The sequence below is a fragment of the Bactrocera dorsalis genome, chromosome 3 (genome assembly GCF_023373825.1).
Source record: "Bactrocera dorsalis isolate Fly_Bdor chromosome 3, ASM2337382v1, whole genome shotgun sequence".
Taxonomy (NCBI): Eukaryota; Metazoa; Arthropoda; class Insecta; order Diptera; family Tephritidae; genus Bactrocera; species Bactrocera dorsalis.
This window is the reverse complement of record NC_064305.1, coordinates 1,426,428-1,439,961: the sequence shown is the minus strand read 5'-3', so window position 1 is coordinate 1,439,961 and position 13,534 is coordinate 1,426,428. Positions and strand designations below refer to the sequence as shown.

Sequence of the window (13,534 nt, the reverse complement as noted above, 5' to 3'; positions counted from 1 at the left end):
TAAAAATGAAACTGAAGCGCAAATGCAAACAACGACAATGGCCAGCAGCGCTCGACTATAATGGTAACTGTTTATTGCTCTGCATCAGCAACATCATTACCAAGCGGCAGCGTGCTTTATATGCCCTTGTTGTTGTTTGTGTTTGCGCCTTCAAGCAGCGCACATTGTGTTGTTGCGCACATTTGCGAATGAGTTTTGGTGTTGTTGCCGCCAACTATTATTCAAGTGTTTATTGTTTTGTACCTTTGACTGTTGTTTTGGCGATGCTAACAACAACAACAACAGCACAAGCAGTGGCAGTGGCAAAAGCAGCAACAACCAACATTAGCTGTGAGCTCAGCAGTTACCATGGTTGCTTCTTCGTACGTCAAAAGTTGTTTTTGTTATTATTTGTTGTTGTTGTTGTTGCTAATGTTCCGCGCGAGCTCGCTGCAGCCGCCAGCGCTCTTCCAACCGCTCAAATCACATTGCTGCCGCTTGCCACTTCGATCTGCACAACCTCAGCGCCGCTGTGCTCTCGCATTTTTGCCGCTTACTTTTCATTTCAAGCTCGTTGTTGTTGCACATTTGTACTTCTACACATCTTGCTCATTTGCTCTCCGGATACAATTAATTTTTGCTTGCTGGCATGTAGCTAAGCACAAGTTTAGTTTCTAAGCTGTCTCGCCGTTGTTGTGTTGCCTGCCTTTTTGTTGTAGTTTTTGAAAAAATTTGGCGCGCAATTTTGCCTTCTTAATGTTATCTGTTGCTCTTCCCTAAGCACGGCCACCGCAGCACCCTTGCACCCCGCCATGTGGCGCACTTGTTCATGCCGCTGCCGCCTCTGCCTTCTGCCACTTTGGGCTAACGCTTTCGGCAGCCTCTTCGCCTGCCGCAGCCAGCTGGCTGCTGCTAGCTGCTAACTGCTAACTGCACTACTATTTGTTTCAAACAATATAAATAGTGGCCTACGAAACTGTTTCAGTATCAAATTCAATTCAACCATCTTCGCAAGAAGAACAAACAGCTAAGTAGCTAAACAACTTTTGTGTGTGATAATTCAAAACCCAAACAAGTGAATATACAAAATGAAGGTACGCCAACACAATAATACAAAAGAACAGTTTTCAAAATAATTTATAAAACAAAAATATTTAAAAAATATATTTTATTTGCGACAAAGCGCAAGTGTCTCACAGTGCTGTCAGCAATTTGTGTGCTGGGAAATTTTTAGAGTTTTCGAAGGACATCATTGACATAAATGTGTAAAAAGGGTTTGCTGGCTTTAGGGAGACATCGCAAAAGTCAATTTGTTTTGAAGTATTGCGTGTAATAAAGCAAAAGGTGTTTTAAAAGAAATAATGACTCGTTACAGCAGGCGAACTCAAAGAGCAAATTGGAAATCGTATTTATATCATTCAGTTTTCATAAAAATTTTAAATTTTTTTATAAAATTTATATTTTATAAAATTTCTAAACAATTTTTTTAATTGCAAATATTTATTAAAAAATTATAGTGTTCTTTCAACTAAAAATAATTTTTTTTTTTTAATTTTTTCAACATTAAAATTTGATTTTTTCTTACATAATTTAGTTTTTATAAAATTTATTAAAAACTTTATAGCGTTCTTACACTCAAAAATTATTATTTTTTTAGCATTACAATTTAAAATTTTTTTATAAAATTTATTTTTTTCTAATTTCTAAAAAATTATTTTTTTCAACATTACAATTTAAAATTTTTTCATAAAATTTATTTTTTCTGAAATTTTATTTTTTTTAATTTCAAAAATTTATTAAAAAATTTACAGTGTTCTAGGACATAAAAATTATTATTTTTTTAATTTTTTTAACATTATAATTTTGCAAATAAATTTAAAGTTTAAAATAAAAAAATATTAAAAAAAAATATTTAAAAAAACTATTTTCAACATAATTTTGTATTCCTATTTAATACTTTCTATCGTAAAGCTCTAAATAAATTTTCAAAAAAAATGACAATACAAAAGACTTAAGCAACAAACCTGTTGAAAACAACAAGTGTAAGACAAGTTACATAATTACAAATTTTTTTAAAATCGTGAAACATAAAGAAAAATAATTTTATTTTTCAAGAATTAGTTTTTGGTAGGAATTTATTAAATATCACGAATTTTTTGAAAAAAAAAAATTATTTTTATAAAGTGTTAAAATATTTTTGCTAATTTTTGTACATCTTTATCCAAATTTTGAAAAAAAAAAATAATTTCAGTTTTTGACAATAACTTGCAACCAATACTTTTTTAAATATTATTTTTTTAAATTAAATATTTTTGTATATTTTTATACAAACTTTGAATAAAAAAATAATTATTTCAGTTTTTGTAAATAATTGGTTAAATACCAAGACATTTTTTTTTGAAAAATATTAGTTTTTTAAATTAAATTATTTTGTTATTTTTTGTAAATTTGTATCCAAATTTTGAAAAAAAAAATTAATTTTTCATGAATAAGGTTTTGTAAATAATTTGTTAAATTTATTTTAATCGAATTTTTTTAAGTTCTAAAATATTATTAATATTTTTTGTAAAATACAATTTTCCATAATTAAATAAAAACATGATTTTTTAATATTTTTTTTCTAAATAATAAACCAAGAAAATATTTTTAAATTATTAAAAAAAAAAAATTAAAAAAAATTAAAAAAAAAAATATTTTTAGTCGATTAAATATTTTATTCTTACAGAAATTTAATTTGAAACTTATAATTATTGCAGCTTTTAGTTTTATTGAAATAAAAATTAGAAAATCTAAAGTTAATTAAGCAAAATCATGCAGCAAACCAAAGTTCAAACATCTCAAAACATATTGATTAGCATTCATATGTTTATTCTAATCTGAACTCTTTTTTAAGAAAAAGCAACAACTTAACTTAAAATTACCCGCTTCCTGCATACACAGCAACTTACAGTTATTGCTTGAAGTAAACTCGGCAGCAGAAGTCATTAAAAGATCTTTAAGTTGCTGCAAGAGCCAATGGCCAAGCAACGCTTATATTCCCCTCCACTCTAACAAACAGTTTTATAGAAACAATTACTTCTTTTAATACTTTTATACACACTTTCGTCTGCACTCAGCTGATATACGAAACATGCATGGCGCTTAATTTGACAAGCCATTCGTCTTGAGGCGTTAAAATGCTTAAACTTTTTTCGCTGCTGATTTTCGCCGACCGCCTTGCAATAAATAGCATGTCACAGTTACTTTTTCCAACGGTTTTTGTTTGTATAATATTTATGTTTGAATTTTTCACGCCGAAATTCAATCAGTTATACACGGCTGGCGTGTGTGGCAGGGCAAACGAAAGACTTAAGCAGCGACTTCGGCGGAGTTGAGTTTCGGTAGCTGCGCATAAGTGGAACACAGCTCCCCTAACAAATGATTTATTGATTTATGAGCACTTTTTACAAAATTTTAAGCGAAATATATGCTGATTGTACTATTTAAGTGCATTTTTCAAAAATCAAAGCTGTTTGCAAAATGTTTCGAAAACACTTTCACATAATGTGATTTGGCGCCATTTTCGATATTTGTTATGGAAGTGTTATAATTTAGGATTTTTATTTCAAATTTGTTTATTATCTATAAAAATCCAATCTTGCTAAACACGAGCCATATAATTATAAATATCGATGATTGTTATAATAAAAGTTGTCAAACTGAGGCGCCACGATTTTTATCTGCTGAAATCAGCCGCCTTATGCAATGAAGACGTTTTTCTCGCACTAACTATACATATTACCGCCGTTAGTGTTAAAATCATTCACTTAAGCAGCAATAAAAATATTTTGCCAACACAATTAACGCTTGCTCGAAACAATTTATCAGTTAATCAACATAAAATAGCGCAGAAATAAAAAGCAAAACTGAAAAAAAAACATGTAAAGAGAACACAAAAAGCGTCATAAAAACAAAAACTATAACTGCCGCTTGTCAGCCAGTGGCAGTCATAAGCAATCACAAATCAACACATCGCTGATGGTCATCAAAATGATTTATATGGCCGCAGGCAAAAAACTACGGCAGCACGTACGCAGCCGAACGCATGGTCAACTTTCAATTAAGAATGACAACTAACGGCGCAGAAGATGTTAGCGCGGTTGCTTGCAACTTCAGACCTTGCCGCACTTATTAGAATGCTACACGTTCACCATTCGCACGAACGTTGCAATAAAAACGCTGCAAATACGCAAAGACTCAGGCTTATGCTGCCGAAAATTGTTTTTGGTAAGCTCCTCATTAAAGCGCATTGCCAGTTGCGGCAACTAATGAAGCACCGCTTTCAAATTTGTAATATTTCGCGTTTGAGTTGCAACCACAAACTGTGGCAGCAGAGCAGCGCTCAATTACAGCTATTGCCACATAACGTTTTTCGCTTTAATTGTATTTCCCAGAACGTGTAGCAGCAGATAACGGCAGTGCAATAAATTAAGATGAACGAAGCAGTTACGGCATATGTTCTCGACTTAGCCGCAGCAAAGTTGTCATATGCGGCGGCGGCTTTAATTAGCCCGCCAGCAGTCACAAGCTGCAACAAATGCAATAACGCAAATATAAAATAATTAGCATTTTTTCTAATATTATTTTCCACTACGATGCGCGTAAGCACAAAATCTGCATACAAACTTCAGCTGGCTTCAGCAACTGCCTGGCGCTTTGCAACATTGCACTTATACAATGGCACCGCCGCCGCCTCAACGCGCTGCATTTCTTGCTTCATACACATTGCTTGGCGACCCAATTGCCAGCATTTACAATTTGTCGCGCCGTTGCTGTGAAATCCAACTTATTTCCTACCCAAATTCTCGGCGACAAGGCAAAAAAAGTTTGAAAATAGTCAAAATTTTGCAATCGCTCATTCAAATGCGCGATGCCGCTGGGACGCTGTCGCAAGCCTACGAAATGCAACAGCGCATTAGCATGCGCAGCAACAGCAACCAATTGCTACGTTTCGATTTAGCGGCGCTTGCAGAGCATCAACAGGTGATTGTCGCTTTTGGCTTGACTGCGGCTGCGCGCTTAGTCCTTTGTGCAGCTTCTCCATTTCGCGCGCACACACCGCGCCGCTGCAGCGCATGGACTGACAACTGTCATCGTCATGCATAAAATGTTAATTTCCTCTAATTACAAGTTGCACAGCGCATGCGAATTGCCGCGAGCGTTCCGGCTCACTCACTGCGCGGCGCAGTTCTAGTTTGCCAGCCGAACGCCGCACTGCCGTCATAGCAGTTGAATGCGGAGACGCTGTGGCGGCGGCGCTGTAGTCGGCCTGGGTGTCTTTGCGGCGTCTTAGGCACGTTATCGCTGCGCATCTGACAGATTTATTAGATTAGATCTGACAACTTAATTGCCATTGTTTGCACTTGTTTGACAGCGTTCACGTGTAGTATTTTGAGTAGTTTGCCTTTTTTTTCGTCTTCTCGTGCAGATTTGCCTCATATTCGCCCAAAGGCAAATGTTAATTAAGTTTATGAATTTTCATGTAATACAATTAGGCAGACAATAACGTCGAGTTTAAGCCACAATGGGTTATAAATGTTAATTGAAAATGCGCCGTGCAAGATTTGTGCAGCAGATAAGCGAGTGGGCGGCGCTTAATTGGCTATTTCGACAATAATGTAGTAACTTTTAAGCACATTAAATGCTTGAGAACACACATTTGCATGCGTAAAGGGTTACTAAATTTTAATTAAGCTATCAAAGCACAAGCTTAACTGCTTAACTGTGCCAGTTGTAACTATTGGAATTTGCTAATTCTTTATTTTTTTACTTGTTTTCATTCACACAGTGCTTCGCAACGATAGCTCTCCTTGCCTGCGTCTCGCTCGCCCGTGCCGAACCACCAGTGCCCCAAAACCAATACTTGCCCCCCAACCAAGGTGGTCAACAACCCTCATCCCAATACTTGCCGCCCACCCAGTCATTCCAGTCGCCCTCCAGCAACTACCTGCCACCACAACGTAGCGGCGGCGCTGCTGGCGCTCCACCCAGCACCAGCTATGGCGCGCCCGCTGCCGGTGCACCTAGCTCACAATACGGTGCTCCAGCTGCGCCCAGCTCGCAATATGGTACCCCTGCTCTGACCGGTGCCATCTTCTCCAAGCAGCAAGGCGGTAATGGCGGCTATGGCAGCGGCAGCGGCAACGGCGGTTATGGTGGCGAGGAACAATACGGTCCAGCTAAATACGAATTCAAATACGACGTGCAAGACTACGAATCCGGCAACGATTTCGGACACATGGAACAACGCGATGGTGATTTGGCTGTTGGCCGTTACTACGTGCTCTTGCCCGATGGCCGCAAACAGATCGTCGACTACGAGGCTGATGGACATGGCTACCGTCCCACCATCCGTTACGAGCAGGTCAACAACGGTTTCAATGGCAATGCTGGCGCCAGTGGACGTGGCGCACAGGGTGGCCAATTCGCTGGCTACCAATAAGGTGCCTAGGCCCGAGGACGCGTGTCGTTAAACAAGTGCAGACGATTTTTGCCAGAAGCTCAAGTGCGGTTTGGCGTTGTGTAGGGAAATAGAAAGGAAGAGCGTGAGAGAGGATGTGCGAGATGAAAATATTATATAGCATTTACCGTGACTTGCGCGGCCTATCGCCAAGTGTTTAAGTTTTTTAATAATTTTTTGGTTATTTTTACATCTTTTACGTTTTCATGGTTTTCTTTGTTAGTTTAAGCCAAACAGTTGAGATTATAAGCTTCATTTAATACGTAGGTGTGTGCGTGCTTTGCAAACGCTTCGAAAGCGCCGCACAAAAGCTTTCACTTTCATCTCATTACACCACCCGCCGTTACAATATCGGCTCGCCTCTTTCGTGTCTCTCTTTCTAACTGCCACAACAACAACACACACACTTGATTCTTCAACGCAGCTCCACAAAGCATACGACAACTAATCAATCAAACGATGCCGTCACTTGCCATTTGCTTCCGCCGTCGTCAAAATAACAACTACAAATCAAAGCAACAGAACTCGAGACACCAGCAGCAGCAATGCCAGCAGTGCTTTGCGGCGGAACACACTTGTTGTAAAATTTGTTATTCGTTAAACGTAGCAGCTATCTCCATCTATCTTAGCCAATAAGCACTCTCATTTTAGTATATTTCAACTGCAGCTTTTGAAAACTCACAACACAAAAGCATACAATTTGTATAAAATACCAGCATACACACACACATACTTTCATCTATCCACACACACATGCATCCCATAAACTTAGGAGGAAGCACACAGTGTGCCCACGAGATTCATTATACTCTTTTTACATAATAATCATCGATTTTTTATATTATAAATGCAAAAACAAAACAAAAATACTTATGTAAAAACGGTCATTGTCGTTGTGAAGCAACAACAATAGATAATAATGTAATAACGTGTAAGCCAGAACAATTGTGCATGTCATAAAAATATCAATAAAGAGCATTTTTGTATAAAACAAAGTTTAAAAAATAATCCTGGATTTCATTTTTCGAAGATAAAACAAAAATATTTTATAATTATGTGGTAATAATTGGTAATTATAAATTTAAAACAAAAAAAAATATTTTCAAATAATTTAAATTCATAATATGTAACGAAAAAATAGTATTTTTTAAAAAACTAAAATAATAGAATTTTTATAAAAATATTTTTTAAAAATCTCTTAAATATTATATGTTCAAAAGAAATCGAAAAAATTGCGTCATCTACTTAAATATTTCGAGATTGGGCAACCCTGGTGTTGCAATGTGGCAACTCCCAACTTTATCGTAAGGTTTGGCATTTTTGATGCTCTTTGTGTTGTTTACAGTGACTTAAAATATTCATCTCAGTCAAAAACATGGAATTAAATCGTGAACATTTTCTTGCAATTATTGTTTACAACTTCCGACGTGGACTAACCGAGCAACAGAACATAGATGAATTAAATCAATTTTTGACGATGAAGTTCCATTAAGAACCCGTGCTCGTATCGACGGTATGATAAATACAATCGAGGTCGTAGATTACGTCAGGACGAATCTTGTGAAGGTTGTCCAAACTCAGTTGTTTATCTTGAAACTAATGCTGATGCGCGCAAACTAATAAAGCAAGGTCGTCATGTGACCTATCGTGAGATATAGACAACTATAGATATTTGTTCACGTTGGATCACACACAATTTGTCCATTCTTCAAAATAAAGGCTTGAAACGATTTGACAAGATAAATGTTAAAAAAATACTGTATCGGTGTAAAACAACCGCATTTTTGAGCACTTAAGACAACAGTTTGATGAGTTATCTACCATAAAGTCCTAACTGGGTGCTGAACGACGTCTTTTTATACTCTTACATAAAAGATCAACTAAGAGGAAAACGTTTTTCGACAACTGAAGAGGCGGTTGATGTGTTCAGAAAGCATAGTTTGGAGACACCTCAATCAGAGTGGCAAATGTGCTTGGAGAATTTGTTGAAACATATGCAAAAGTGTATAGCCCTTAATTGAGAATATTTTTAAAAACAATAAACCGATTTTCGATTAATAATATTTGTTTTTATTTTCAAATCTCATAATATAGAAAGCAACTTATGTAATTGAAGCCAATTTTTGCGTCAATTGTCAAAGTTCGGAATTTTTTGGTATTGAAACACTAAACTTCTGTCAATTAGTTAAATAATATAGGCATAGACGGCAACCTCTCTTTCTCCAGAGCTTTCATAAAAAGAGAGTAAGCGGCTAGAGCTTTTAGAGTGAAAGCTCTTAGAAATACGTAGATAATTTGTTGGCGGACCGGAAACTTATGTTCAAAACCACTAAGCAAAATTTACAATAACAGACATATCACACAATAAAAGGCAAAAAAAATTGTCAAACATAAAATTCTGAAAAAGAAGAAATAAGGGCTAGAGCTTTTAAGGTGAAAAACTCATAAAAGTACGTCGTTTGTAGGCGGACAAGAGGAAAAGAAGTCAAAACAGGTCTGGCCACACTCCAAGCGTCATTAAATGAGAGGCAATAAATTCAAATTTGACAGTTGAATAAAATTTATGAGCAGTTAAATACAAAATAAAAAAGTTGAGCTCTCAAAAACGATGTCAAGAGGCATTTAACTGTATCAGCTTATGTGTCGATATATCAAATATGTATAAATATCTACAAGACAAGGCATGAGCGGAGCCAAGCGGTGGCGTATGCGCAGTCTCAAACTCATTACACAATCGGACAAGTTGAAGTGGCAAACAGTTATAAGCGCTTAATACGTATTTTCCCGCCACACTATCGATGAGTAATTACAAAAGATAAAAAAAAATCACTCATATAAACAGACGTACATATATGTATATATAAACGCTTACATCTGTAGCTGCCTCCTCATACACACAAGAGGATGCGCTTCATAAGCGGCAGTAACAGTTCCTCCAACAATTGATCGAAAACAAAACCAAAATCAAATAGAAAAACTTTTTATTAACGCAAAGGGTAACCCCCTTATTTTCAAAAACCTAAACGTATTTCAGTCCAAAAGTAAAGCTTGCTTACAGAACTGGTAGGTTGCTTTTATTCTGGTAGGCATGCTGTTTATTAGTTTCTGGCAGCCTTCTGTTGTCATTTTGTTCCCGTGTACCGTCAATTGTTGCCAAAGATCGCCAAAATTTCGGTGAAATGAATCAATACCTATAGAGTACCTTTTAAGTCTTCCCCAAGGAAGTTCTATTGGGTTGAGGGTCGGTGACTGCGGTGGCAAGTCGAAAACTTGATTTTTTTTTATCTTGGAACAATATTTTGTAACTCTTGTGGTGTGTTTGTGATCATTGTCCTGTTGAAAAGTTCAGTTTTTAATAGTGAGGCCCCACTGATTCAAGCTTCATTTGTCCGAAGCTGCTACTTATTGATTTCTACAGCTTTATTTTATGAACCTGTCCTGGTTTACCTAATTATTTTGCGCTTCAGAGACAGAGACGGAGACAGAAGAAATTTTGATCTGGCGTGGTTTTTTGTGTATTTTCCATTTTTTACGTATTATGGTGTTCATACTCAGAACGTTTTGGCATAAGAGCGCTATTTGTGTTGTTTACAGTAACTTAAAATATTCATCTCAGCCAAAAAATGGAATTTAATCGTGAACATTTTCACGCGATTAGTTTTTGTCACTAATGAGCTCAGAGAGGCAAGTGCCTTCGATGGCATGCTAGTTACAAAGCATGAAAAAAGTAACGGTACTATGAACAGCACTCTTAGCACAGTACATTTTATTTGTCAACAGCAAAGAAATATTTAAAAAGTAGTGCACACTCGATCAATGAAGTGAGAGACTGTATGTTTGTGGCTTCATGTTGCCACAGGCGTTGTGCTACAATTACTTTGTTGTTGCTGTACAAAATGTCTATTATTTTACTTTCTGTTTCATTGTTGGTGTAGGTTGTGACGTCTGCCGTGTTGAAATTGCCACGATTTTACAAAAAAAAAATTGTTTTCAAGCAAAAATGAATAAAAGCTGATTTCATCTTTCCTCAGACAAGTGTTCAATAAGTGCGGGTTTATCTCGAGAGCAAATAAAACATTCGAATGTGTGTATGTATGAGTGCACTTGCCGTTTAATAGCAGCACTTAAGTAGGAATATTTGTTCGTAAAAAACAAAAACAAAAGCAGTTTGTGTTTGTGGCAAGTAGGCGTAATAATCACATCAGATCTCAAAATCATAGGCAATAAAGCAAACGCGAGCGAATTTCGAAGCGATTTCAATAAAATCAATTTGTGCGCACACAATGATTATTGTACGTATGTATGTACATACATATGTATATATAATGTAACAATACTAAATTAGCGGTTGCAATGTCTTTAGTTAAATAGGCTGTAGGGGCACTCAAAGAGCACGCGGATATTCCAGCCTTGTCTTTTTCGCAAAAGCTTGGATTTGTATGTGAAAAAAATGTCTGGCATTTCAGACATTAAAAGTGTTAAGTTGTTGTATAATTATTATTAAATTTTCAAAATTAAACTAAAATTAATTGCATTAGTCAAAGGTGAAATATAAGTGCTTAAATGTTGTTGCAAATTATTGCAGAAACTTTAAGTGCTTTGAAAAGCAATAAAATTAATTATTATTAATCAAAAGGTGCAATAACACTTTTAAATTGGACAAAAACAATTAAGGGGCAAACAAAATTGTTATAAAAATAATTAATTATTTTATGCATTTATTGGTGGTAAATATTTTGGCAAGAGAAGCAATTAACAATATAACACTACACATTTTCGCACAGCTACTCTTGTCGTGCCGTTTACCGCTTTTACAAAACTATACATTTTCATATGTACATACGTATGTAAGCAGCTGCAACAATAAACCACTACAAAACACCCCAGAACAAGTGTAAATAAGAAACAACTTGCGCACTCATCTTTAATTGACACACTCGACATTGACGGTCAAGTTGAAGTTGAATTTGGAAAAAGACAAGCAAAGGTCAAAGACTGGTGGCGCTACAAGCCAATCGCATTGGATAGACAACTTACGAAACAATCAGCTGGGACAATGTATAGTATAAAGACACATGTTTTCTCACGCATACATACATTTAATATATGCTTACTTATTTACATAAATATTTATATGTACTTGTATATAACTTGTGCCTCCAAAATGCTGTAGCATGACCAGTAGTCGCGCTAACCATATTAATTTAATTGTCCGTCCACTTTACGCAGCTCTAATTGTTGTTGTGTATACTGGTATGTGTGATTGTACAAAAAATATTTATGAATTTTTAAATTTTTGGTTATGTACCGCTAGGTAGAGCAGCTAAGTTGCAGTTGCCACACAAGTAAACACATAGTTAGGTTAGCTTAGGTTAAGGGGTCGATCCTAATCTCACTTGGACAGGATAGTTAGTACGAGAGAGATCCTTACAAATGGACAAAACTCTTTAAGCCTATCACAAATTTGTTGTGATGACTAATGTCAGTTTCGGCATTGTCTTCTAGTTCGCTGAGGGTAAGACTACCAAAATGTTTCAGCCTCAGTCTTAAAAATGCTTGTAGTGGCCTCCTCCTCCATATAAATTTCGGAATTAGTGTCCTACAAGATTTTTAACCTTTCCGCATGAATGCCAGTAAGAACTCCTAGGATTATGGCAAAATGAGCTTTGCTCAAGGCAAGTAGTTCAGTGGATATCCTACATTTTATTCTAGATCAAAAGGACCACACAGTCTCAGAGAAACCGGTTGCCTGTTAAGCACACGCGAAGCTATTGATCCAGAGCACTTCTATGTAAGCAGGACAAGGGTACCCCCTCTGGCTAGCTCATCGGTTTTGCAGTTACCAGCGATTCCGCAATGACCAGACACCCAAACGAGTTTTATGATGAAGCTTGGTTTCTAGTGAGAATAGACATAGCTTGATTAGTTTTGAGCGCACAGTTAGCGAGCTTAGCGCTAGTATTACCAATCTGCTATCCTCCGTGAAAGAGGCGATACTCCGAAGCAGTACATGTATCGCCACCTTGATAGCAGTCACGTCTGCTTAAAAATTACTACAGTAGTACCGGTATCCTAAAACTAATATTGACGGAGAGCTCCTTTTATAAAATCCCCTCTCCCACTTTTGCTCATGAAAAACACTACAGTGGTCAAGTGGCCGAAAGTTAATATTGTCGGAGATCTCCTTACAGAAAAGTCTCCGTCTATCCTTTCTTTATGAAAGACACTACAGCGGTCCCGTAGTCCAAAGCTAATATTGACGGAAAGCTCCCAACGTAAAAGTCCCTTTCCGACTTTTCCTCTTGAGAAATACTACAGTGGTCTGGTAGCCAAAACTAAGATTAACGGAGAGCCCCTTTCATAAATTTCCCCCTCAAAACTTTCCTCTTAGCTTCGATCCGTCCATTAAAAAGTTCAGTGCGCCTCTTCTCCAGTGACTTCACTCCGTCCATATAACCCTCATCGTTATGTGAGCAGAGAAGAAGCCGCCACGCTTAAACAAATTAATGTCTGAGTAATCACATAACAAATTAATCTAAAAAAAATAATTCAAAACAAATAAATAAGTAAAACATAAACGTGACAACCCCGCAAGTACCACAAAAGCATAAGCACACTCAAGTACACGGTGTTAATACGGTAACGAGGAATACACACATGCATACATACGCGAATTTACGATGAAAACTAAAAATTAATATTCATCAGCGTTCACACTGAGGATGTAGCCATTTTCGGTTAAAGTTTTTTTCTTTTAAGTTGTTGTTGTAACAATTATCGCTGCATATTGCATTTGTTTTATTCGCAGGCTTGCATGTTTCTACAATATTTTATTATAATTTGCACATGCGTAAATCCCACCCTTTTATTGTCGGCCGCGTTGACATCAGCAACTCAGCACCGCAGCAACATTGCAGAGAACATTATGCATAGCACCTTAGCACAGTTTAGTGCATTCGATTATGACGTGCCTGAAATTTCAATTATTACAATTTACCACTTGGAAGCTTAATAAATTTTATATTTTGCATTGCACTTTTAATGCATATTCATTAA

The 13,534-nt window shown here is 36.4% G+C and overlaps 1 protein-coding gene across 1 annotated transcript; it reads left to right on the top strand.

Annotated features, from left to right (window-relative positions):
* The first annotated feature begins 946 nt into the window (after nucleotides 1–946).
* On the top strand, nucleotides 947–7,486 carry LOC105230184 (pro-resilin). Its single transcript, XM_011210809.3, has 2 exons — nucleotides 947–1,073; nucleotides 5,807–7,486. The coding sequence occupies exons 1-2, from the start codon at nucleotides 1,068–1,070 to the stop codon at nucleotides 6,458–6,460; spliced, it is 660 nt and encodes a 219-aa protein (XP_011209111.2). The 5' UTR covers nucleotides 947–1,067; the 3' UTR covers nucleotides 6,461–7,486.
* The last annotated feature ends 6,048 nt before the right edge of the window (nucleotides 7,487–13,534 follow it).